At 38.9% G+C, this 26,477-nt stretch overlaps 6 protein-coding genes and 1 non-coding gene across 12 annotated transcripts; 4 read left to right on the top strand and 3 right to left on the bottom strand.

Annotated features, from left to right (window-relative positions):
- Window positions 1-250: 250 nt before the first annotated feature.
- Window positions 251-1,855, top strand: LOC137728850 (NADH-ubiquinone oxidoreductase 20.9 kDa subunit-like). Of its 2 annotated transcripts, XM_068467634.1 has the most exons (4): window positions 251-275; window positions 306-504; window positions 596-723; window positions 1,236-1,855. In XM_068467634.1, exons 2-4 carry the CDS (start codon window positions 351-353, stop codon window positions 1,449-1,451), a joined length of 498 nt encoding a protein of 165 aa, XP_068323735.1. In that variant the 5' UTR covers window positions 251-275; window positions 306-350; the 3' UTR covers window positions 1,452-1,855. The 2 variants fall into 2 exon arrangements, with proteins under 2 accessions (XP_068323735.1, XP_068323736.1); XM_068467635.1 differs by having other exon boundaries at window positions 251-504; window positions 1,351-1,847.
- Window positions 1,856-6,271: 4,416 nt separating this feature from the next.
- Window positions 6,272-9,518, top strand: LOC137729406 (scarecrow-like protein 13). The gene is made up of 2 exons (XM_068468352.1): window positions 6,272-6,428; window positions 7,441-9,518. Exon 2 carries the CDS (start codon window positions 7,560-7,562, stop codon window positions 9,186-9,188), a length of 1,629 nt encoding a protein of 542 aa, XP_068324453.1. The 5' UTR covers window positions 6,272-6,428; window positions 7,441-7,559; the 3' UTR covers window positions 9,189-9,518.
- A 754-nt stretch (window positions 9,519-10,272) lies between these two features.
- On the top strand, window positions 10,273-11,445 carry LOC137728647 (uncharacterized). Its single transcript, XM_068467376.1, has 4 exons — window positions 10,273-10,697; window positions 10,800-10,961; window positions 11,055-11,177; window positions 11,306-11,445. Exons 1-4 carry the CDS (start codon window positions 10,388-10,390, stop codon window positions 11,443-11,445), a joined length of 735 nt encoding a protein of 244 aa, XP_068323477.1. The 5' UTR covers window positions 10,273-10,387.
- Window positions 11,446-13,867: 2,422 nt separating this feature from the next.
- Window positions 13,868-13,957, top strand: LOC137730369 (small nucleolar RNA SNORD96 family). The gene has a single exon (XR_011068130.1). It is a non-coding gene; the product is annotated as a small nucleolar RNA SNORD96 family (small nucleolar RNA).
- A 423-nt stretch (window positions 13,958-14,380) lies between these two features.
- On the bottom strand, window positions 14,381-18,198 carry LOC137729377 (thymidine kinase a-like). Of its 2 annotated transcripts, XM_068468323.1 has the most exons (4): window positions 17,707-18,198; window positions 15,196-15,340; window positions 14,966-15,087; window positions 14,381-14,853 (listed from the first exon to the last, which is right to left on the bottom strand). In XM_068468323.1, the coding sequence occupies exons 1-4, from the start codon at window positions 18,051-18,053 to the stop codon at window positions 14,601-14,603; spliced, it is 867 nt and encodes a 288-aa protein (XP_068324424.1). In that variant the 5' UTR covers window positions 18,054-18,198; the 3' UTR covers window positions 14,381-14,600. The 2 variants fall into 2 exon arrangements, 1 of the variants encoding a protein (XP_068324424.1); XR_011067993.1 differs by lacking the exons at window positions 14,381-14,853; window positions 14,966-15,087 and adding an exon at window positions 15,573-17,468 and having other exon boundaries at window positions 15,210-15,340.
- A 1,907-nt stretch (window positions 18,199-20,105) lies between these two features.
- Window positions 20,106-22,087, bottom strand: LOC137729289 (putative yippee-like protein Os10g0369500). Its single transcript, XM_068468171.1, has 3 exons — window positions 21,621-22,087; window positions 21,184-21,292; window positions 20,106-20,436 (listed from the first exon to the last, which is right to left on the bottom strand). The coding sequence occupies exons 1-3, from the start codon at window positions 21,761-21,763 to the stop codon at window positions 20,353-20,355; spliced, it is 336 nt and encodes a 111-aa protein (XP_068324272.1). The 5' UTR covers window positions 21,764-22,087; the 3' UTR covers window positions 20,106-20,352.
- Window positions 22,088-22,651: 564 nt separating this feature from the next.
- On the bottom strand, window positions 22,652-25,788 carry LOC137729288 (ras-related protein RABA5a). 4 transcript variants are annotated; one of them, XM_068468167.1, is made up of 6 exons: window positions 25,601-25,788; window positions 25,363-25,409; window positions 24,597-24,656; window positions 24,294-24,423; window positions 23,733-24,191; window positions 22,652-23,198 (listed from the first exon to the last, which is right to left on the bottom strand). In XM_068468167.1, the coding sequence occupies exons 5-6, from the start codon at window positions 24,070-24,072 to the stop codon at window positions 22,861-22,863; spliced, it is 678 nt and encodes a 225-aa protein (XP_068324268.1). In that variant the 5' UTR covers window positions 24,073-24,191; window positions 24,294-24,423; window positions 24,597-24,656; window positions 25,363-25,409; window positions 25,601-25,788; the 3' UTR covers window positions 22,652-22,860. The 4 variants fall into 4 exon arrangements, with proteins under 4 accessions (XP_068324268.1, XP_068324269.1, XP_068324267.1 ...); XM_068468168.1 differs by having other exon boundaries at window positions 24,356-24,423; XM_068468166.1 differs by having other exon boundaries at window positions 23,733-24,423.
- Window positions 25,789-26,477: the final 689 nt, after the last annotated feature.

Here is a 26,477-nt window from a genome sequence, read left to right as displayed (position 1 = left end):
CCAATTTATAACGTACTATAATGTAAACTTGGTTTGGTTCCAATTGTGATTTTCATGTCACTTGTTCATAGGCGAGTAATTCGTAGAGGTACACAAACTAATGTTACGTATTTATAAATGATAGCGATGGGTTTACAGATTTGGGCTCAAAAAGTATTTATAAATGATGGCCCAAAATAATGAAAAGGCCCACCCCACCCCCACTTCTTATATCCACAGAGATAGTCGTCATCGTCTGCGTCGCACCGAGTGTTAGTGGGCGAGCGAGACCTGAACTACTGAGCTCAACATAACCGGATTCTGAAGAGTGCTACAGCGTCACTTCCGAAGTAGAAGTTGGAGAGAAGAAGATGAACACAGACATCACAGCGTCAACGAAACCCGAGTACCCGGTCATAGATCGGAACCCTCCGTTCACCACAGTAGTCGGCAACTTCAGCACCCTCGATTACTTCCGTTTCGCCACCATCACCGGCGTCTCCGTTACGGTCGGCTACCTCTCCGGTATCCCTATATCCCTTTCCGATTTTCTCGCTTTCTTCAATTAAAGCAGTAATCTTGATTAATTGAATTTTAATTTGTGTGAATTTGATAGGGATTAAGCCCGGGATTAGAGGGCCGTCAATGGTTACAGGAGGTTTGATTGGGGTAATGGGCGGATTCATGTACGCTTACCAGAACTCGGCGGGACGCCTCATGGGCTTTTTCCCCAACGACGATGAGGTAGCTCGTTACAAGAAATGAAAATGCACATTCAGTGTTCACATTTCTAGGGTTTCTCTCTAATAATCAGACTGTTCCTTTTTGTGCTGAATTCATTCATGTGCTACTTAATCGGAAATTAAAAGCTGTGGTTTTTTGAATCCGGTGCCAATGCTGTCGTTTAAGTGTGTTTTGAAATGTCATACAACTGGTAATAAAATGCTGCTGTTGTTGATATGATGCTACACAATGTAGTCCAATTAATTGGATGTTAGCTCTCTGAGTTGGAAGTATGTGGAATTTTATCGTATTGGATCACGCTTAACATGTTGTTTCCAGAGCTATGTTTTGCTTTTATGTAATTGTTGATTAAGAAGAATAGCTTCCAGTTCAGGAGAATGATCATTTACGCTTTTCTCCATTGATGATATCCTTGAATTGGTGATGATTGTCAAGCTAGAATAGAACCTTTAAAGGTCTTATAGTAAGAAAGTCTGTTTCTTGATATGCTTTTGTGATTGGCATGTGAGAAGGACATAACTTCCACTAAGGAAAACATCATATTCACTGGAGATCAGTCAGACTTTGAGAGTGCTAGTTACGTGATTTTGCTTATTGAGTTTTTGAAACTTTTGAGCCTATGTCTAGTTCAAGAGGAGACGGAAACAGGTGGAGGATGGTTTTGCAAAACAGCTGAGGGTTATAGAGTAGGAGCAGAAGGTGCACGTAAGGGTAGGAAAAGAAGCTAAGCACTAGGCTGGGAGCGTTACAGACTGATTGTTCCCTTCACACGTTTGCTGCATGATTTCCGGATCTGGACAGAGAATAGATAATGAGCTCTGTCATAAGCTTTAAGAGAGGAAAGGAGGGGGGTTGATGGAGGTGTGACTGGCTCAGATGGGGTTGTTTTATGTGATAATATCCGTTATTTTAGCCCTTGTTGAAAAATCTACTCTACTTTCTATGGAGCTTGTGGATTATTCTATTAATTTGGGAGGCTGATGTTTGGTATAAGGAAATGTCATGTGAAGTGCTTGCAGATGATAACCAGTTAAGGCGTCGTTTCTAATGCAGATATTGCTATTCGATTGTTATTTTTTTAACCTAGGCTTGTATGTGTTCTGTTTGTATAACTTTTAGCATGCACAAGCCCATACTAATATGATTTGGACCCGAACTGCTCCATGCAAATGTTGATGCACCTTGGTTGCATTCAGCTAGGTCTGCAGCAGCACCTTAGGGTTCCGAGTCATCAAGTTGATAACCTGAAGATGCCGTGATTTTGAGTTCTCTGGCAACCTTTCTCTTTAATGGTCTCGGAGAAACCTAACCTCCGTTACAAGAGTGTTTGTCGTGGTCTCCCGTCGTCCTTCATCCCCCGTCTCCGTCTCCATATCCAATTTTTCTTTTCCTTATCCACTAATCTCACCACCACCACCACCACCACCACCAGCATCAGCAGCCGCAGGAGTCATCAAAGTCTGGAGGGATCCATGAACAGTTGGAACAAAGACTGAGCGACTTCAATGTTACTATCGGACGGTTGATCGTTTTCCATTGAGTAAATAATAAAGGACCCACGTTGGAACGCCAATATCTCAATTCAATAGTGTTTTGAAACGCGGCTGGAGTGTGGACCCGCGTAACACGTTGGATCCGGTGGGCGGCACTTACCGATTCTTCATTCAACTACCTTCAAGGCTTCAAGCATAAATGCTGTAAATTATGCAAGTGTTAATTAATTAATCATTATTTCATTTTATATGTCACTGTCTTATTTTTATAAAATTGTGATTAAAGAAGAATGCTGATCTCATCCCACTTCCCACGAGCACCCGCACCAGTCAAAGGCGTGGTCGGAGTAGGTAAACAGAAACTCCTCCACCCACTTTCATACAAATTACAAAAGGCATTTCCTAATTAAATATCAAATATTTGCATTTTCCTTCTATCTTTTTGAAGCTTCCTTTTATGTGTTACGACCACTTTCAGATTAGGACAAAATCTTAATCGACACTCATATCATGTATGTCATATTTAAGGTCTCTTAACAGTGGCTTCCATGAATATTTATTACTCGCATTTACATTTTATGTGACGATTAATGTTAGCACAACTCTTATAATATTAGTGAAGGCATGAGCGAGCTAGCTAGCTAAGACAGATAAGAGAAATATTAGAGGACCTTACAAATGTTTGGCATACTGTTCCTAGTAAGTTTATCCCCTTTTTATGATTTATAGCAGTTAAAAGTGACTCTCATCACTCGTGTTAACTGACACATTTTACACACCGATGCTTTTTTTTTTTTTTTTTAATCATACATGCATATGATGTTGCTTATTTTTAATCTTTAAATTGAATCAACCGGAAAAAAAGAAAAAAAAACAAAACAAAATTAATAGACATAAATAAACAACAACATGCAAAAGGAGAAAGAATATATACCAACATTTTTCTACGTGGCTACACCATCAACAATTTTAGACAAAAAAAAAAGGACATAACTTAAGGCGTGTTAAAGAAAGGCCATGGCAATTGGGAAGGACAATACATCCTAATCTTACGACGCAAAGTCCAAATCTTCACGTGCCATGCAATGACTGGTCCCCCCATCAACTCATTCATTAATTTATACCCGAGCAAAAATTTCAGTGTTGCTATCCCATACGTTAAGATGGATTTCATTTCATTACCATTGGAATTATGTACCCGTATTAGGGCGAAGCAAGAAATGAAATGTCATAAAAGAAAGACCCTAGCCGCGGGAGAGGAAAAAACCTACCCCCGCCGACTCCAGCCCTTGATGGCCATCCTTCTTAATTCCTTCCTTCTTTTTCTTTTTTTGTTTGTTTTTAGTAGTGGTCATTCACTCGCTTTGTCAATGAGAGCCTTTGTGTTTGTGGTTGTGGGTCACTCTCTCCTTGTAAGGAGGAGAACTTTTGTAGCAGTTATGGCTTACAGCTTAACCTCGAATCTTAGAATGATAATTATTGTTCAAATCTGAGGTGATGATTTTGTGGCTTGTGCACTTGGTAAGGATTATGCAGAAGAAGCTCAACGTTTGTTGGAGGTAACTTAAGCAGAGTTTTTCCCCACAATTGCAAGACCATCAATGGGGTTTGCGATCTTTCTCTTATATATGAGGTCGTTCCAATGGTTTGATGGATTCACAGTCATATTTTTGTGTCGTTGCAAAGTTTTCAGGTAATGGTACGTGTTTACCTTGCGTGTCTTGACGGTGTAGGTCTGGCTCGTATGGTTTAAGCCTTATGAGCTTATCTTTCCTGTTAGTTAGGTGTAGTCTCCTGTGGTTGAAGAATCATACATCCAAGGATTTTGTTTTGTTTTGATTGTGGTTTTGTTATCTGTTCGCCTGACAAAAGACTATAAGTACATCTATTCTCATAGCAAGGCTTCTTTGTCAACAGTGCATCGTCCCTTGCCATTTCATCATAAAGAGATGCAAGGTTTATCCTCGTGGACGTTATCTTTCCATTTGTTTAGATGTGATTACGTGAGGCTTATATACTATAATATGTAAGGAGATAATAGTGTTATATTTATAACATATAATATGTGGACTTGTACACCGACATATCCTCAGAGTATTTCGCGAAAAATGTGGACTCTGAATATTTTATGCAACTCCCATAAGGTACGTAGTCTTAAAGAGATTCCTAATCCTAATCATATTGGTTTCATCAATTGGGATCAATAAAAACCATTATCTTGACGAGTACTCGCCTTTGTCTTTTTTTCTTAATTAATTAGATTTAACTTTAAAAATGGTTTATCTGTCTGATTGGCTAGTTTCAGTACCACCTGCACGCATTAAGAAAATCCAAACCTAATTATGTTTTTAATCTTTTCTTGATAAATTATAATTAGGGTTTTGGAGGCTAACATGTTCAGCACCGGGCTCCGAATAACAGCAGATCTTTTGTTCGTTGGAGTGGAGTTCAAGACGCTGACACATTTTAATCATTTTTTAATTTGCAGTTAAAAAACGTTGGTTGAAAGTTTTAAACAGAAATAAAATACTGAGCAAAGGGCACCAAATGGGAAAGTTCGAAGAATGTGGGGCATGGCAACCTTCCAGGCAAAAGCCCTGCTTATAACATGGCCCTTCTTCTCCCACTATATTTACGAGAATGACATTTGACCGTTCTGTCCCGAGGGTCCCTACCCCGAAAGTCTCCAAACAATACTTCCAAGTGAACGCGAATCGACTGAAACCACCCATGGTTTTTGTCTCACTTAACTCTCATCGATGAGCGGCTTACCGTTTTTAGTTAATACTGTTAGCCTTTGCTTCTTTAATTGCATAAGATTCTACAAAATATCACATGAATATATTATATTCTCATACAGTACGGTAATTTTTCATAAACATTTTACGTTGTATAAAATTAGTCATGTATGTTATTATCAGCATTCAGAGAATGAATATACTTGTTGCTTAATTTGTATTTTGATTTACGAGATAACAGTTAATTAGTCTATTTTTACAAAGTGTACATGTTAAAAGTTAATTTATTTTACAACAATACATGTTATTTCAATTAAGCTTATATAGCTTGCACAAACCTCTTGCACACATAAACAAAATAACAAATATTAGACAAGTATTTGGACTCAAATAACCTAATACATTTGACTCCTTTGGATAATATATATAGTAAAGCCCACTTGTCTCAATTAATAAGAGAGTTGTTTATTTATTTCATCCGAAAATTGTCTCCAACTAGATTGTTTCTTAATCATCATAACATATATAGAACCAAAAAGCCGAGTAGTGACCCTATATATAAACAATAGAGAATCAATATTTGTTCTTTTATTTGGTTAAAAAATTTAAAGAATTAACGGTTCAAAACTCTTATGCATACCATGCTCCAGTGCATGGTAGAAAAATTCAAAGTTCTCTCTCTCGTCTTCTTCCAACTTTCATGATGGATTAAAACCCTTGCTAATTATTTATCTTGTTTCGTATTAAATATGTACGATGATATTGCTGACATATATTAGAGCATCCAAGTTTGAGTCTTTGAGATGTTTTCCAATTGTGAATAGTTAACCCATAATTAACAAGACCAAACCAAGAAAACTCAAGTATATATGATTATTTCCTTAGCTCATTTTAAGACGATTAAACCGCACGTTGGATCAATGATTTAAGTTTATCAAATGAAAACTTACTAAGATGAGATTAGAGTAATCCAAGTTCATGATATGTGTGTGTGTATATAGGTCCTTAATCCTGTCTTAAATACGCTTTGACTGTAATTAAAAGTCTACAAAGTACGGTAGTCCATTCTCCGTTCATCAATAATTCTCTCTTTCTTAGTTTTCTACTCCGCTTGCCTGCACTCGGGCATCCCAACCCCTGACCACACGTCGCGACGACGTTGTTCATGCGAAGAAGGTTAATTTCGTCATTTCGTACCACAACTCAAAGCACGTACACGGTCGTCCAAAAGATCTACTTAAAGGGGTGATCTTGTAATTAACTCTAAACGCAGTGGCCTTTGTTTCTCAGACACAACTATAAAAATCTACAGAGTCGCAGCACATGGTTCTAGGACATGACAGAAGGATTCCTCGCTGCCTGCCGCCTGAACAAGAGGAATCTGAAGGCCTTTCGTTAAGGTTTTGCCGACCCACCAATCCCAGCTGACCTGAGCTGACTAATCCAGCTGAGACTTGTCTTCTTTGTGATTAAGGTAAGCTTTCATTAATTTCGACAAATTTCTTGTTTATGAATCATGGGTTCGGATTAAGAACGTTTGTTATGACTTGGGTGTTTGTTCTTCTGAGGATTTTAAGGTCTAGATTTAAACTTTTGTTGGATTACTTCATGAGAACATGAGTTTCTGTTGGAATTTTTTAGAGGTGGATTTGTTTCACTGATTGAATTCTAATTTGGCGTCTGCAAATGGGAATTAAAAAAATTTACCATGTTTTTTGTCGCTATTATCTGCCTGAATTGTTTTATGTTCAATAATTTGTGAAATTATTTTATTTGAGTGCCATTTTTGTTGTTCCGAGATCAATTCATTAGAAGAAATCAAACGATTTGGGAATTTAATAACTTTTTTGCTGTTAAAGTACCTTTCCTCTCTGCCCGGATAATATATTATCTTGTTCTCCAAAAAAAAAAAAAAAAAAAAAAAAAAAGTACCTTTCTTTTTTGTAGTAATTAATTAGTTAATGTTACTTCAAATTATAAGATAATAAGGAAAAGTTGAATTAGATAATTGCAAAAATGAATTTTAACTAAATTGAAAAACGCGGTTCGACGACCGTGTGCTCAGAAATTACGCGTTTTACTGTTTGTTGGTCTGGGGATGTTGGAGGAGAAATTAGTAGGTAATTAGAATAGTGGGGCTGTGCTGGTTAGGTTTCACCTGCTGAGTGCTTTTTGTTTTCGGGTAGAGAAAAGATGTAGAATCCTGATTTATCTATGGCGGAGTTACGTGTTTGGTAGGTGAGTTTTCAGTTCCGACCTTCCGACCTTCCGAGTCTCTAAATAAAAGGGCGAGTTTTGTTGTTGTAGTGGTTTTAAGGATCATATTTTGCTTCTATGGTATTCAATTTTGTTGTTGTCAGGTGCTGATTGGTGATCAATCTCGCATCTCTTGCCCATAATCTTTCGTTTAAGAACATATTTTGTTTGTGATCAAGCTTCTGGTTTTCTTGGTGTTTAGTTAACATAAACTTATCTCCTATGTGCAGACTTGGGGGTTCTGGTGACTTTTCTTCCAAAGATCTAACAGAGGGGCGATCAAGTCAAGTTTTAGGAACATAAGGTGAGAATTATTCTCTGGGTTGGGTCAATCATTTCATTTCGTTAGATGAAAACATCTCAGCAACACCGAGGTGTGGCTAGTATCCATCACAAGCTGTACCACCCGCCTGTGCAGCAGATAGATGCCTACGGGTACCAGATTTTGGAAAACAGTGTGTTTCCGGATACTGGTAGCCAAGGAAACAATGTTTCCTTTCAAACCTGCAAGGATGACGAAGAGCAGTTTTTTACCCTGGAATCATATCCGGCCACTGCCTTTGTAACCTGTGATTCCCCTTCTGCTGTTAGTAGCTTGTCTAACAAGAGTCCATTTTCACCGCAAGGTTCTCACTCGTGCTTGTCTGATCAGCACCATTCGTCCGGCAACAATTATGGATCACCAACAAGTGGGTGCTCCGTAGTTGAGGATGACAACGAGTTCAAGTACAGGCTCAGGGAGGTGGAAGTTTCATTGCTAGGGCCCGACTCGGATATTGTTGACAGCCACTTTTGTTGTCACAAGAGTGGTATGGCAAGGTGGAGCCAGAGTCAAATAGCCACAATGATACCTAAGTTAAACCTAAAAGATGTTCTCTTGTACTGTGCACACGCGATATCCGAAGACGATTTATACACTGCAACAAGCTGGATGGAAGTTTTGGGGCAAATGGTGTCAGTCTCTGGGGAGCCAATGCAAAGATTGGGGGCTTACATGTTGGAAGGTCTTAGAGCAAAGTTGGAAAGATCGGGGAGTTTAATCTACAAAGCCCTAAAATGTGAAGTTCCTACAAGCTCGCAACTTATGTCATACATGTCTGTCCTCTATGATATCTGCCCATATTGGAAGTTTGCTTACGTGTCTGCAAATGTAGTCATTCGGGAAGCGTTGGAGAATGAGCCAATAATCCACATAATTGATTTTCAGATTGCACAGGGCAGTCAGTGGGTTCCCCTCATCCAAGATCTAGCTCGCCGGCCCGGTGGTCCCCCATGTATCCGGATCACAGGTGTTGATGATACTCAATCAGCCCATGCTCGTGGCGGGGGACTTCATATCGTGGGGGAGAGGCTTTCAAAGCTTGCGGCGTCATGCAATGTGCCATTTGAGTTTAATGCCGCAGCCAGGTGTGGTTCTCAGGTTGAACTTCATAATCTCAGGATTCAACCGGGGGAAGCCATAGCGGTTAATTTTCCATACGTGTTGCACCACATGCCCGATGAGAGTGTGAGCACTGAGAATCACAGAGATCGTTTGTTAAGGCTGGTTAAGAGTTTATCGCCCAAAGTTATGACACTTGTGGAACAAGAATCCAACACCAACACTTCCCCATTCTTCTCAAGGTTTAGTGAAATGGTAGATTATTATACAGCAATGTTTGAATCAATTGATGTGGCTCGGCCAAGAGACGACAAACAGAGGATCAACGCAGAGGCGCACTGTGTGGCTAGAGACATTGTGAACATGGTTGCTTGTGAAGGGGCCGAGAGGGTGGAACGCCATGAACTTTTCGGGAAGTGGAGATCAAGGCTAATGATGGATGGATTTACGCAATACCCTCTGAGTCCTAAAGTGACGGCAGCTATCAGGATTCTGTTGAAGGAATTTCACGAGAACTTCAGAATTCAAGAAGCAGACGGGGCTCTCTACCTCGGTTGGAAGCAAAGAGCTATGGTAACATCTTCCGCATGGAGGTGAACCGGAAGGTGACCGCAAAACACTGTAAAACTTCTGTACTCGTATTGTTTTATGATGCTTAGAGCATCAAGGACTGATTGTGTAAGTTTTTGTAGGATCTAGATTTTTGAGCTTTCTTGCAAGAGTTCCTAGTTTTAGGCACAAACGTGAATCTCGAACTTTGGTGTTGTAAAAATGTTGGCCTTGCAAAGAAAGCGAATAGCTATCACTTTTACTGTAATTTTACCTTTCTCATGCTTGTTGCATTGCTTTATCTTTTTTTGGCTTTTCACCATACAAAAAGTGCCATCATTTGTGTAAACTATTTGAAGATTGCCTTTTTAATTTTTATCTAGTAGGCTTCTAGTTAAACATCAGTATGTAAACTCGGGAGCCGTGCGAGCTCAAGTGAGATGGTAGGCAATTCCCAGCAAAGCTTTTACTCTTCAAAAGGATGAGGCTGTTTGTGTGTATTAGGAGTTAGGCTAAATTTATGTTACCTAATGTGTTTGGCTCGAGTCTCACCATGCGTGAGATTGTATTAGGCTTAAGGGATTTCGAGCACTAAATTTTGCGAAAATGAGTAATAGCATAACTTATATGATCCGTGCTACGAGAAATGTGATTCAAATTTGGATGTAGAGATGAAACAGCTTTAATTAATTTGACAAAAACCACATTTGCCAATAAATCTATTTTACTTTTAAAAGACGAAATTAAATTAAACAAAACATGAATTAATCATACCGATTACACGGTAAAAGCGACCTCTTGGTAACTCCCCGGCCGGAAAATACGGTTATTAACCCCGCAATGACCAAAAACATTTTGTCAAAAAAATAAAAAGAATAGAAAAACACCCGCACTGCGATTCGATTCCATGATAAAATCAAATGCAGAAGTTGCTGCTTACTGAATTGTGATCACGATGAAAGTCCAGGTGATCAATCACAATGCTTTCCTCGCACGCATATTAATTTCACTGAACGTAAATTTTAATTTGTTTAATCGCATGTTAATTTTAGGTTTATAATTTAATTTTCATTCATATATTATATAATATTATTCGTTTTTCTGTATTGATCCAAGAAAAATTATGGAAACAAAATTGAGGGGTAAAAAATTAATCTGAAAATTTGGTTGTCGTATGGATTTCAGAAAAAGTAACAAAATTTGCTTGAAGAATTGGGGAGTCCGTTACCAACGGATTTTGAACAGCAATGGAGGAGTTGTCGTTGGATAGATCGGAGTTGCGCAGAATGCAGAGAGAGCAAGAGCGGGAACGACGTCGCGTAAGGGACAGGGAGAGGAGGCAGTCTATGACTATTGAACAGAGAGAACGACATCTGGCTCGGCGTCGTAGGAACTATCAACTTAGACGACTGAGAGCTGAAAATGCTAAAGCAGGGGATTTCCCATCACAGCAAATAAGCAATGAACATGATGCAGCATTATCAGAAGGGAACAGTGACGTCCGGGAAGTTACTCGGCTCGAAAACCCAACCACGGAACGTCTGCAGTACTCCCAATGTAAGTGTGTTTTTGTAACTGTGTTGCCATTTTGCATATTCAAAGTTACTGGCGGTGCAACAGTCATGCTAAAAAATTTGTCGCATTTAAAATGTGTTACAGGTTTGGAGGCTGCAACTTCTAGATCGTCTAATTTCTCAAAACGGTTGCGTTTGAGTCATATAAGGCGGCTTGCGCGGTCGTTGAATCATTTAGGCGGCGAGGTTATTGGTAATCACCAAATTGTAGCGGACGTGATTCCAAAGGGTGATAGTAATGCTTCTTGTAAGTTTGATAGTGTTATGTTAACTGCAATGTAGAATTTTAGTTAAGCAGTAACTTAATTGTTTATGATCTTTAATTTTTAATTTCAAATAGGTTTCCGAATTGGCGATTTTGATTCCGGGAGGCTTCCAAATGGACTGCGTTTCAATCGTGTTAAACGTCTTGCACGATCAATAAATTCTTCTATGAATGAGGCTTCTGTTAATGGCCCAAAAGGTACAAAACAAAAAGTAGATGAAAGTCTGTTAGTCATTCATTTTTCAGTAGCCTAATGCATGTTAGGAACACACTAAATGTTTACCTTGTCCATGTAATGGTTACTGAGTCTTGCACCTCTGGTCCAGTTGAACAGATTCCGTCTGCAGAAGAGATTAGAGCAATTGGTGATGATAAGCCTAAATTTGGACAAAGTATTGATGTTAGAGGAGAAGTAGAGGGACCTAACATGGATGGTAATTCTCAGCTGCATTTTCAATGTGCGTAAATAAAGCAATGGTTGGTATTTTTGTACGCTTTTTTCTTGTTGTTGTTGATGATTTTGTACCAGAGAATTCCTCATTGGTGTGGTCAATGAGATTTTGTTGTCCCATTTCAGGATAAACGCCCCCTTGCGTACTAATGTCAGGACGTGAACTTTAATCACACACAATAAATGGACTTTACGCAGCTCTTCTCTACAGATTTTTTTAGTGAAGATTAGTAAGTTGGAAACTATTCATCTGTTTTTTCTTGCATTCATGTCTATTGGTACTCTATAAAAGATTAACTTTTTAACTTTAGAAGATAAAATGGACTTTAATTCTCCACAACAAGAACACGGGAATATGTATTCTGTGTCTGTTATCATTGGTCTACATATACAGGATATGTTACTTCATCGTCAAGTTGTTATTATGTCCTCTCATTACTTAAAATTCAGTTAAGTGTGACATTAAGATTGATTACCCCTTCTTTAGTCGAATACACACATTTGTCTCAGTCAGCATGAGATAACTAGGCAGTGGACTTGAAGATGCCGGAAGCCATTGATGATCAGCACACAGTAAATAGTGGAGTCGATAGAAATTAAGCCTTGATTTTAGTTGATTGATGGCTTATAGTTATGGTTGATTGTCGTTTGCCATGCAACTCGATTCAAGTTTTCACCCTTATCATCCCATTCTAATGCCTTTGCCACCCATGGCATGGTATAACTATTTAGAGTTGTTTAGGAGATCCATGCCCATGGCAACGAACTTCAGAGAGTTTCGAAGCTACATTATTTTTCAGGCTTCCCAGCTTATAGTTTTATGTCTTTTGTTTCCTCTAACATGCTTTTAAGGAAAGCAAGAAAAAGTAGTGTTAGGAAAAATATGCAGGACTGATCGTTTGTTTTAACTTTTCGTTTATATTTCAAGTTTGTACGACAGAGAAAGCTAACAGGATGAGGAAAGCTTGTTGGATTCAGAAAACTTGCTGGCAAGGCTCGCCGATCTCTTCAAACAATTACTCGTAGTCGGAAAATCCACGAGCTAGAGTTATGTTTTGCTGCGCTGCTGCTGGCAGATTTTGATCAGAGGAGGAAGAGAACATATTTCATGAGGGTCTTGAAATAGGACGATAGTTGTAGACCGCATTGTCAATGAATTAATTTATACAGATTCACTCATAAGAAGTTCTTTTGGGGGTTTTTATTCTAGTTTCTTGTTGATATTTTGATCAAGTTTTACTGTTCAGTATGTGTTTTTTCAGGTTACAAACCCTATTTGTTTTCTCAGGTTACAAACCCTATTTGTTTTCTCAGCCTTGCTTTTTAAGGTTGCACACCACCATTTGTTCTCTGCCGTTATATATATTGCCACCTAGTCACGTTTTCTCGTTGGATCAAAGTATGAACAAGGATTTCTCATCTTGCACTGCATGTTCCGGTATTTGAAGTCGATCATATACTACAATCGGATTAATTTTCCCATATTACACTACATGATTGGCTTCAGATACTGCATAATATTATTCCATGAGCGGGAAAGTTTTTCTTTGAAAACAGAGCTCAATTTGACCCAAAAAGCGTTGAAAGCCAAGGGGATCCCCATAGACTAGTTACTGTGCATGGTTGATCTAATAGCCGGTTGACGATGCTGTTGTTGAAAAATTTGCATACATTTTGTTTGTTATTATGTTGAAAAGTGTGTCCTGAAGGAAAAAGAAGTGCAGAAATCACGTCCTTTCGAATTTGGGTTGAGTTCGTTCCTCTTGGGCTTGATTAACATATGCAGTTACACACTGGGCTTCGTATCGTTAGGGGCAAGTCTCAAATATGTTCAATCTCCGGGCCTACGTGCCAGAAACCTTCGGCCCAAACAAATGATAAAACCCTAATTTCGTTTGTCGGCGGCCGTATTAAGTATCACTCGTTTAGCCGCGCGATCACATCGGACGGTGGTGATGTTATGTGCTGACGCTATAAATACTCTTCTCCCCCCCCATGTAGAGAAATCATCAGTCTCTTTAATTTTCTCTTCTTCTAGGGTTTTAGTCTCCGCCTCTCTTGCTTGCAGGTCCTAGGGTTTATCAGCAAAAGCTTGCTTGATTTCGTTTAGTTCCATTTTTTTTTTCCATTTTTCTACAAAATTTGGATGCTGATGTTGTGAATTTTGATGCGACGGGGGACATTGATCCGTCCCTAACTGAACGGAGCAGGCAGCCGATGATGCCTGTACATTCCAAAAGTTAACGTCGCATATCGATTGTTCGTCGACGTTGACGGTCCTCCCGGCTTCGGCTGGGAGCTCCTCCGTCGACGGTGGTGTCATATCCTGTCGCCTTGTGGAGCGGTGTCACCGCCTTTACCATTTGGGACTGGCCATGAGACCTACATTTTTCCAATTTGTATGTGATTTTTATTTTGATTTGTTTTTAAAATAAAATTGCCGGTGATGAAATCAGTTATAAAACACACCATCTTTCGGGACTGAATGGCTTTTATGCCTTGCTGACTATCTGCAATTCTGAGGCAATTTTCTTCTTTCTCAAAGTTTCATATTTCTACATTTTTCTATCGTCAATTATTGTTCACTTTTGCCTGCCTGCGAAGGAGTGATCTGAACAAGTGACTTCCTAAGTTCCTTGGAGTGATTTGAACAAGTGACTTCCTAAGTTCATCGAGGTCGAAAGGCTTTAGAATCTTCTCCCACCCATTCTCTGGCTCTGACCCTTCATCATTCAACACTGACAAAATTGCAGAGTAGTTGGGTTTTAACAAAGACTGCAACTTTATTGTTAAATGTCGAAATATTTGGCGTTTTAAGACATTACGCTAAAAGGGTTCCTTGGATTTTTGAAAAAAAACACCAGAGAACCAGACATTCGCTTAAATTTCCTCAAGCTTGAAGGATCAAACAAAAAAAGGGAAACCCATAAAAACGTGAAAAATGAGAAAAGAAAGAATCAAATTGTCTGAGCTTAAATTTCATCAGCAGCTTCATCTGCAGGAGATGAAGTTCAGCAGCCACACAAGGAACATATATACGTTCTCAATCGACACCAAGTTATCCTACCAACATTTGTGATCAGTGTGTCATCAGAGTGTAAACTTTCCAATAAGACATGTAAGGAGGTCCTAAAACAAATCATCTACTTCCTTCTAACTGGAAAAGGTTACTATGCATATGACCCGCACTGAACTTGAGACTCCAGCACAACTCTCGCAGCTTCTATGGCTACCTGTCCACCAACGTAGTGTTGCCGGCAGACAGGCATATAGACTTCAGCCCCGCCAATCAGTTCAGTTTGCATCTCCTCCGTCTTTCTTAGTGTAAAGAAAGCACGTTTCCCACAAAGTTCGCATCGAGCAGTTAACTTGGTTACAGAATCAGCAAGGGGAATTATATCTAGCACAGAACCAAATTTCCTCCTGCCATCAAATTTAGAGTTATAAGGGAACAACATTCTCCGATTGACAAACGAAAACTGGTCATTGCAAAGTCGCAACAGAGCCTCAATTGGTGGACAATTCGAATAATTACCTTAAATAGTCACCATCTAGTCCGGCGACGATTACTTTTTTACCATCACGGTCAGCAGCTTCAGAGCAGAAATCATACAGGTCTTCAAAGAACTGAGCTTCATCGATACCAATCACATCTAGCTGTCACCGCGTATTCTTTATGAGTAGATAATATGAATGAAACATGGCAAAAAGATGTTACCTAGATGACATGAATTGCTTATCAATCAAATGCCGGCGCTAAGATACCTGATCATATGCCTCAGGGCTAAACTTTTGTTTGAACGACGACAGATCTTTTAAAGGCCAGCATGGGAACTTGACCCCATCATGCGTCACAATTGAATCCAATCCATATCTTGTATCCTTGATCGATTTGATTATAGCAACATTTCTGGCAAAAGGTTAAACAAAGGAATTAATGACTGATACACAGAAATTAATCAATGATATGTAATATTTTTCAAGCAAAGGTTTGGAATGATCACCCTCTGGTTACAAGAAAATCAGAAACCATTACATCTCAAGAAAATCCGAGCAGACACTTGGAACTTGCAAGTAGATAGATAATGTACAATATCATTCAGTCCAGCACTGCAAAACATCAATAGGGTGAATATCTCTACCTCTTTTGCTTACATCTTGTGATTAAAGACTTATTGGGAAGTTGACCATGACAATACTCGGTCCATAGATTCTCCCCTTGGATGTGCTGTGCATACCAGCAATCATGAAATTCCACCAAAATTTCACACAGCTCAAAGATTGCAAAGATCAACTCATCACCACCGTATATAACATCAACTCTCAGCTTCTAGTCATTAAGCTGCAAGATTTATGAAACTATTTGCTACAAACTTGGCAGATGCATTATGTGTCATACCATCTACGCCTGTGCAGTTTCCTTCTTCTCACTGAGAACCTAAAGGACAAGAGCCAGAAGACACTCGCAAGTTTCATGTATCAGTGTCATGCATGGGGTTCATGTACTGAAATCTGAATATAAACAATTTTGTCTCTCTTACATGCTTTTCAACTTCCTATGAAGTGCAATTTCTATAACTTTTGACACTGTTCAAATAACTTTGTGCGAGTACATCACTGCATATTCAATTGATCTTCAGACAAGACCAAGAATACATCTCAATCATTGATTCATGAAGCTTTTATATCAAGTTCTTCATACGACAAGAAAACGAGAGATTCCTAGGAAACGAGCACTGTTCCTTAACATGAATTAGCTTCCCCTTACTGAGAAGCATAAGGCTGAACCCTTTAGAGAAAAATCAACCAATTTAGCCATTTCATAAATCTGTTTGGATTGTTTGTGATATGTATCACCCATAAGAAAGAAATGGACCTCCTTTTGAACCTCTATTTTGCTATAAGCGGGCTCCTTTACTATCCCTGATTCCTTCATCATATCCCTAACCTTAGCAACATTATCCCACAACCCAAAAGTGGCATAAGCATTTGACAAGACCACATACGTCCCAGCATTCTCTGGTTCCAATGTGAAGTACTTCTTTGCTGCAAGCTTTAACAAGTCCCTATCTCCATGAATTCTACAAGCCCAAAGAAAAGCACCCCATATCACTGAGTGCTCCTTATAAGGTGAGTTTGAAACAAACTCATAGGCTTCTTCTAACCGCCCAACACGTCCTAAAACGTCTACCAAGGCTGCATAATGTTGTGCTCTTGGCCGAATTCCATAATCTCTTGTCATGGAAGAAAAGTATTCCCAAGCCTCGTCAACTAAAGCTCCATGACCGCAAGCAGAAAGAACTGAGATAAAAGTAACATAGTTTGGCCTGAAACCTTCACTCTTCATCTGATGAAAAAGATGCAAGACCTCTACAACTCTTCCATGCTGACCATACCCAGATATCAAAGCAGTCCAGGTAATGGCATTCCTGTTTTGAGATGTATCAAATACCCTATGCCCGTCAGATATATCACTACATTTAAAGTACATATCCATGAGGGCACTACTGACTACAACATTTTGTCCAATTTGGCACTTTGTCATGACACCATGAGCTTGCTTCCCATGCTCCAGTGTTGCTAAAGATGCACACGCTCTGAAGACCGATGCAAAGGTATACTGGTCTGGGATCAAACCCCTCTGTCTCATCTTGTTATAAAGACTCAACCCCACATCTTCAAGCCCCTTTTGCACATACCCTGCAATTATTGCGTTCCATGAAACCAAGCTTTTCTCAAGCAACATATCAAGCAGAATATGGGCAGTCCTTAAATCCCCTGATTTTGCATACAAAATCAACAACTTGGTCTTCAAATATTCATTGAGAACAAATCCCACAACAATCATATGTGCATGGATTCTTTTCCCCTTCTTATACTCTTTCCTAAATATGCATTCTTGCAATAGAAGAGCATAGGTGGCGGGGTTGAACTCTAACCCTGTGCGGCACAATAGCGCAACGGCTTCTGCCAATCTTCCTGAATAGCAGAGTCCCCTCAGTGTTTTATCCAGTTGGATGTGAGGCTTGACCTGAAAGCTGGAATATCTTATTGGTGATATATGTACTCCAATGAATAGACCCGAGACAACAGTACAAGACACAGAAACTGAATGTTCACCCCGTTACATGACCACCCAGACATTCAAAATCTTAACACCCACTCAAATAGTCTCTTCAGCAGCACAAATGAAATTTCGTATCTTTATTTATATTAAACATAAAATTTCAAACTTCGAAACTAGAAGATGCAACAGAATAAGTGGGGGAGTCAAACCTGCCATCGCCTCTCTCGGACTGAACTTTACGAAGAAGCGTGGTGGTCTTTCCGGCGAACATGGGGCCGACGATGACGTGAATCTCACCGGAGCGCTGGTGAGATTCTGCCTCCATTTGCACACATCGGATGTTCTGAGCTGAAGAAATGGAGCTTTTGGGGAGAAAAATATTGGGTTTTGGGAGGAGAATATTGGGGTTCTGGAGAAGAGTAGGAGGGCTGAAGGAGAAGGACTTGGAGGAGGAGGAGGAGGAGGAGGAGGCTAAAGATAAAGGTATGGTCTTTGAGATGTGAGGGACGGAGGAGATGAGGAGGGCCTTCATTCTTGATCCTGAAATACCTAACATCTACTTTGCTCTTTGGTCTCTGTCTTTTGGGGGAGAGAGAGAGAGGGTTTAAGGGTTTTGCTTATTTCAATTTTCTTCGAGAAAAAAAGGAAACTGCGGCACTGGGACTGCCGGAAGACTTATTTGGAGGGCAGGGAACCAATAAAGTGCGTGGACCCTTAGCAAATTTGTCATATCATCGTTTTGGCGCACTATTTAACGACCGAAGTTTCCGTTCACGTATGATCGTATATGTATGGGGTAGCATTTTCTCCGCCCTAAAATTTCCTCTCATCCGATTCTCTTTTATTTAAACAATTACGATTAAATTATGTCAACATCAGGTATTAAATTTTTTTATAATGAGAAAGAAAAAGAGAAAAGTGAGAAGAAATAAGGGAATTTGAAAATGAGATAATCTCATTCTTATATATAATCCGGTGCTATTAAGAACCATCTCATATAGTTTACAGAATTTGGTCTGAATAGTCGGTCTCCTTATCATTACTACTTGTAAGTGTTGGACTACTAGGATTACGTTTAGTCCTTCAAGACTGAAGTACCATTCCAATCATTAATAACCACCTAATATAGTTTATAAAATTTGGTCTAAATAGTCGATCTCCCTACCATTACTACTTTTAAATGTTGGACTACTATGACTACGTTTAGTCCTCCAAACGTAGCATTAATATTTTAAGGACTATTTTAGTGCTAAAATTTTTTCATCTCAATCAAGCGCTATATTTTATTTCCCTTCATACTTTATTACTATTCGGGGCTACATGCTACATTTCTTAGACCAACTCCAATGGTGGGCTAAAAGTCAAATTATCCCCCAAAATTTCCCCCCAAACCCACTCCAACCTAAGAGGAAATTTTGAGCTAAATGCTAAATGCTAAACCAATGCCAAATTCTCCTCGAAATTTAGCCCATAAATCGGGGTGGACTCTACCCAATATTTATCGGAATTTAAATTTTTTTAGATTAAAATGTTCATAAAATTAATTTACGATAGTCTACATATTTATTTATTTTTTTTTCTAATTTAATTTAACAAAAAAAAAATAGTCTAAGTTCATTCTTTAATAATCCTGGACTAAAATTTTAGGGTAGAACGGTTGGAGTAGAAAAGCTGTTTTGGGGCTAAAAGCTAAATTTTTCGGGCTAAAAAATTTGACTTTTAGCCCAACTATTGGAGATGGTCTTAGGGTACAAACTTAGCCTGATTCTCTTTACCTCTTTGGTTGATGACTAATTTTGTTAATTGTAGAGCTAAATGTGCATTCAAAGCTTTCTCCATATAAACACAAACTCTAGATACCCAAACCAAATTTTGGATTAGAGATTTAGGTTGATTCGGTTCATTAGAAGTTATCTCCTTCCTAGAAACATTTGGATTAGATATTCAGAGATGAGTTTTGACTCGGTTTAACAGAAACATAGAATGAAAATAAAAGATTAGTAAATCCAATAGCTGAAGGCACATTTTCTTTTAGGTGATGCATAGCATGAGCTCTTCCTTGCACTTCCTCTTTGACCTCTTTTACTCCCCTATCCCTTTCTTTAGGATAGGGGAGTTCTATGGAACTTCAATCATTTTGGAGATCTAACAGTTGGTCAGAAAACGGATAGCCCCCTTCATGTTTTCATGAGTACATAACAATCCTGTAGTTGAAAACGTAAGTTTTTTATTGGCTAATTTCCTAGGAAAGGGATCCTCTCCGGATCCCTTCCTCCTAATCTACCAAGTTCGGAGATCTAGGCTATTGAAATTTGATCCAACGGCTACAAACAGAGACCCACTTTAAAAGTTATAATAACTTTAACCGTTGGATCAAATTTCAATGCTCCGGATCCTCGGACTTCGTGGATTAGGAGGAAGGGATCCGGAGAGATCCCTTTCCAATTTCCTAGACCGGGTATAAACGAGTCTAGTATTTAGTAAAATTTGTCCGAGGTTCTAGGTCTATAGTTGCAGAAGACCTGGACTGCACTGAAAGCACCTTGGAGAGCATAATTCATGGACTTGATACGGTAAGTACATCATGCCTTCACATAAGAAACTAATATGAAATCCTTGAATATCATTAGCACATGCTCCAAACCATGACATAATTCCAAGAGATTATTGGAATAAGGCAAGGGATCCCACCAATAGAACGCTAGAATTGTTGTTCGGTGCTCCGAATCAAAAAGGTGTAATCCTAAATTTGCACCAGAGGCAATCTGCATCACCAATCTCTACTTACAAAATCTTCAAAGTGTCTAGTATTGCAAAGAGATGTACTTTTATCGCAAACGTTCCCTGTTCAAGTATCACCAGCCCTCCTTCAACATTCGTTCCTTCTCTAGGATGAACATTCCTTCTTTATACTTTTCACTAGGTTCATAAGCCTTCTCCTGCGAGTATGATCATCAATACATGGGGGTGGAAAATGAAAAGCAGTTAGTTTAAACCAGAGCATTAACTTCATATGAGATTGCTAAACATAAAGATTGGGCCACATGATCAGAAAGTACAACTTGATTATTTAGACAATACTTCAAAGACCTGAACACCCCCACGGTGAGGGCCTCACCAGGAACTAAACTGAAATCTAAAGTTTTGAATAAATGGGGGCAGTTTCATTAAGTAAATCACGGATCCTACAAATCTAACAGCAACCGATCAGTTTAAAATTCATGGAGAGGGAGGACGCATGAATAAGTCCCAACCGCAGCATCACTAAGCCAAAGATGCTAATTTAGTAGGAGTATATTACATTGGAAAACGATATTAACCCCCAACATATTTTCCAACTCTGAGACATCAGCCATACTCACTTGACTTGTTGTGAGAGTGTTGAAAAGAATAGCATTTCTCAAATGGGTGTGCTATCCACACACCCATTTTTACCTCTCACACACCCCTCTCAATTTTCGGCTGATGGATCGAATGAATTGAGGAAGATCAACGGCCAAGAATTAACAAAGGCGTGTGAGAGGGGAAAAGGGGTGTGTGGATAGTACTACCATTTTCAATTACCATGAATATAAGTAGACATGGGTTCGTATCATGCTTGTGATTCTATCCTTCCATTAAGTTCTACTATTCATGCATTATCATGTAATGAAACTTAAAAAGCGCGAGAAGTTTATTAAACTTACATATTTCCAACCCAGAATTTGCAGACAAGAGCTACAATGTATGTCATTCACCGTATGCAATCCGCTCGTGAGTTGCCGCTCTTCAATAGGCCCAAGAGCTATATTTACCCTGAAAAAACAAATGATCAACGACCACAAGAAAACTAAGAAATTTTCCTTTGTTCATATCAAAAGCATTAAGCCCAAATCATGTCACACCACAAACTTAACCACTTTGGTAAGAAAGAGCACATCAATTCGACATTTTCACGCACACGATTTTAACTAACAAATTACTCAAATTATGAAATAACATTTACGAAATTGGTTCCACAAAAATTGATACCGTGATAATCGTCAATTGTGGATGCTTTAATTCAAGAAACAAGAATTTGAAACGAAATTAAAAACCCTAGAGTGATATTACAGGAAATGAGGGTTTGAATTTGGGGGCTTACACATTTCTGAAGAGATAGGCTCTGCCATGGTGGCCCTGAAAATCCTTGGAAACGATGTCGTCATGGGATGCAAAGTCCACCTTGCAACACCTGCACCTGAAGATCCTGGGCCCACTCAGCGTCTCTATGAACAGCCGCCCCATGCTTATTTGAATGAATTTTTCTCTTCTGATATTACGAAGTGAACCCTAATTTCCAAATTGATTGCACAATCGAAACGCACAAACAAAATATATTTGATCCGTTTCCGTCGGAGAAAATGAGTAAATTGGTGTTTGTGGGGGTTCGGAAGTGAAAAATTAGATGGACCGGGAACGTCTTAATATAGGGGCATTTATGTCATCGGACATTTTTCATGAGTGGCTGTGTCATGGGATGGGATGGTTTCCTTCAATCCGATTTTTTTTTTGAGTCCACCCAAAAACATCATGTCGATTGAGATCATCGACTGGTAGTTAGGACAACACGATTTTTGCCTCAAATTTGGACGGACCATGGCGGTAGTCTTCCTAATTAACTGTGTAATAGATTTGACATAACATCACCAAATTTGCTATGCGAAATTTCGACCATCAGATCGTTTGTTGCGAATTTAATGATCGTGATATGACGGTCAAAATTTTCATGTGTAAAATACGCCCAAGCATACTATGCCAACGGCCTTATTTGACTGCAATATTTCCAAAGGATGAAAAAGAAGTATATCAATGGTTGCTCTTATTATAATATTGAGTCACAAGAAAAAACAGACATTAAAATTTAGGGGTCAAAAGGTGTCTTGGATCGAATTGGATAACTCATAACAGTCGGGGTATGTTGAAGGAAGTTAATGATTTTTCATTTTGAGGGGAACTCCATAGCTTGTGGACGGTGAATTATCCAACCCAATTCAATTCTAGGCTCCAAAATAGCCTTTAAGGTCAAGAAAACAAACCTAGGCAAGCCAGATGGAGAGAAACAACATCTTATCTTGAAAATAAGGAACCAATAAATGAAAAAAAACAAAGAAACTAGTTAAGTACAGTGCATCGAATACTGAATTTTGAACAATGTATAAGCTTTTCTAATCCAACTTTCAGGTGATTTACATCTTCTACCTCAATTTCTTATCTTCAACCGATTGAGTGAACGCAAGGAACGTTAGTGGGAACAAAATAAAAAGAGAGAGAGAGAGAGAGAGAGAAGAGGCTTGTCGGGACCTGCCAAAAAGATCCATCCACACCTCATGTGTTGTGTATCCCTACGATGAACAGCACCCACCTTTTTTAGGCTCTGCTGCAGCTGCTTCTTGGCTCCCGTCTTGTAAAACCACCGTCTTCCCATTCCCTACCCAACTGGGGTCCTGTTTCTTGAGCTCCTGAGATATCATAACTTTGCGGCTTAGTATGTTATAGATCTCTTTCACAACCATCTGAAAAGCGGCAGAGACATTGGACGAATCTAGAGCAGATGTTTCCATGAAAAACAAACCCTGTGCTTCTGCCAAGGCTTTGCCCTCAGAAGTGGGTACCTCCCTGGCATCCTTGAGATCGGACTTGTTGCCAACAAGTATCGTAACTACGTTCATGTCAGAGTGAGCTGTTCAACAGTATGGATCCTGATCAATCCTCGGTTCATCACATTAATTAAGTACAAATGCAAGAAATCTTCTGAATCCACAGGGGTACAGGAAGAACAGATTGACTATTGAATCAATATTAAAAGCCACTACATCATTTCAAATTGAGCATTTGACAAAGAATGTAACAGTGTAAAATATAGTTTGAACGCATAAAAAGGATATTCTCAGCAGATGCCCATAAACGGTGAGGATGAAACATTCATCATCCTATTTTTGTAAAGAAAGTCATTACTTCTCTAACCAAATCCCTACAGCATAAAGCATCACCATCATTTCCTCTAAAAATTTAAACATTCTAAAGGCTAACAATTCATGCATACCATACATTAGCATGTGCGATTCTTAATTGAGATTATTTAGAAGGCAAGCCAAATATTGCATAATGTTGACAAAAAGTCTCCACTTGACCAAGAAAACAGCCCCAGAAGAAAAACATATTTGAAAAGAAAAATTATAAGTAAAAATTCTACAGATACCATCAAAGGACTTACTGTGGAGTTCGTTAAGCCATCTGCCAATACTATCAAATGTCTGGCGTCTACTGATATCATATACCAGAAGAGCACCAACAGCACCTCTGTAATATGCAGATGTGACAGCCCTGAACCGCTCTTGACCAGCTGTGTCCCATATCTGTGCTTTAACCTCCTTACCATTGATATCTATCTTTTGGGTTTGGAACTCTACTCCTATAGTTGACTTCGAATTAGGGTAGAACTCATCTCTAGCAAATCTTGCAAGCAAATTGGATTTTCCAACGGCTGAATCACCAATTAAAACAATCTTGAATAGATAATCCTCTGTCTTTTCCTCTTCCGAATGAAAAGCCATTGCCCAAACTCCACAGATTTGTTACGCTAATGAACCATTTTAATAATGAGTAGCCGGGGTCGATCTTTAAGGGACTAATAACCTACAAAATATCTACTTTTCCCTGTTCAAACGATTCTCTGTACAAAAAGAAAAACAGTTGGCAGGTGAAATGTGTAAGGCAGGGAAGGTATATAATGGAAAAAGGCTTTTCAGCAATACAGAATCTGAGACTTCCTAACAAAGCTAAGGTAGGATTACAGATAGTGGCCTCTATGCCTCCTCTTAGATGCTTTCTACATACGTAAATCTATCTGGAAAGCTTTCTCCTTTTCAAATTACAATCTAGCCGTACAAAAAAAGTGCCAAATCCTGCAGCATCAAGAAAGCATCAGGAATTACAGACTTCAACGATGAACTGGATTTGAAATGTTAGAGGCAAGTTATTCCACTGTAACGATTATTAGAAATGTCTTTGAGACTGCAACCTACATATGTACGCATTCTCCAAAGAATTTTACCCTCACACAGGCTAAAAGTAATACCTCAATGTCTTCTTTGACATTAATTTTGGCCTCCTCCCACTCCAGCTTTCCCTCTGAAGCCTAGAAATCAATGTCAATGGTTTACCTTATTCAGTTATTCTTATAAAAGAACGCACCATGAGGCAAGGCAATGATGATGAAACAACATGAAATTTGATATTTCAAGAAGCCCCCAATGCAAAACATTATCGTGTGATCAAACATAAAGGTCCACATAACTGCACAATTGAGAATATCAACTTTATAATTGCCATTAAACACTAAAAGACCCAACTCATGAAGTAAATTACTTAGTACCATTATGTTAATCTTCAAAGTCAATTATAAAAAATGGGGACTCCAATTAAAACCACATTGATCAACTACTTTCTGAGCAAGCTATATCGAATGATCTGATCCCTATTCACTCGAAAACAATCCTAAGTTCAGAGGGGCAATTTTACATGATTTTTTCCTTTTGGGGTAAGAATAAAGTTTCACAATTTAAAAAACAGCATGATCACTGTATAACTCAGACCCAATATTCGAATACAGGTGAAAAGTCAAAGGAGGTAAAAAAAATCATAGCTTTGACTGATTGAATCTCTATTAAAATTTTACCCAATGAATATCATACTGTGGAAACCCAGTAACAATCACTTGTCATATACACTGAGCAGGTCCAAAATTCAATTGAAAAATAATAACTTGTACAGTACATTATTACATTTATTGGTAATAATATGCACGAAACAGAGAAATTTTGAATTTAAAATCCAGACATTACCAGATTGCGGGGTCAGCAATGGATCAATAGCTTGGACGTATCCAGAACTGCAACAATCCATAAAAATACTTTTCACTATCAACCCAATACGCAAAACAATCCAAATGATAAATCAATGAATCGAAAATTTCAAAAAATGCACGAAATCGAAAGTTGGAGATCCAAACGAGCCGTAACGCGTAAGGAATACAAATCCAAAATGTACAAGGTTGAGAAAGCGAGAGAGAGGAGGAGTGACCGTGGATGGTGTAATGGAAGGCAATAAGTGGTGGATATCGGCGGTGAACGGCGGTGATAGGAAGGGGGACGGCCAGCGGAGAGAGGTGAGAGGACGAAAGGGCACAGAGTGAGCGTCAGAAGCACACATCGGACAAATAAGAGGGGGGACGAGGACGACGATATCTAAGGTAATTTCGCAATATGAATAAAAACATGAGGGCTTTTCGTCTAAGCGTTGGAGTCCAACGTGAAAAGTTGACAACAGAAACCGTAAAACAGTTAAATAGTTCAATGCTGGGCCAAGATAAAAAGGTCTTTTGGATGACGTTTATTTTGGATTGAGGCCCAATCTGCAGACTGAACTACAGAGCGTCTACAATGAGGGGATGTTGGGTAAGAGGTTTTACCACGACAATCTACTCTTTCGTGATCGAGAAGATTTACAGAGGCATTTCAGCTTCTCTTGACCACCATCATGTGATTCACAAAGCGTCAGGAATCGAACCTAAGATATGTTGTGTGAAATACAAGTCTGTAATTCATCTCTAACTATTGGACTAGCTCGTGATGGTTTACTGACTCGTGTTTCTGATAAATAGAAAAATATCTCCACCTCAAGCATATCAAAATTCGTTGGGGCTTGTCGCTACATTAAATATGCATATATTAAATTGATATAAAATTTGTATTAAATCATGTTAACATCAGATCGAATTTAAACAGACTGTGTCTTAAAGTTGGGCTAGCCTGACTCTCCACCTCTAGGAAAGAAATTTTCTTTGGTCATATTTGCGGTTATGAATCCAATGCTACGTAGCACTCAATTTTACGAGTGTTGTAGTTGTAATTTATTGAAATGCATAAGTGGTACAAACTATACCGCATCAAATGTAGCA

Source organism: Pyrus communis, chromosome 3, assembly GCF_963583255.1.
Source record: "Pyrus communis chromosome 3, drPyrComm1.1, whole genome shotgun sequence".
In the NCBI taxonomy this organism is placed as follows: domain Eukaryota; kingdom Viridiplantae; phylum Streptophyta; class Magnoliopsida; order Rosales; family Rosaceae; genus Pyrus; species Pyrus communis.
The sequence above is the reverse complement of the archived record's forward strand: the minus strand, read 5'-3'. Positions and strand labels throughout refer to the sequence as shown.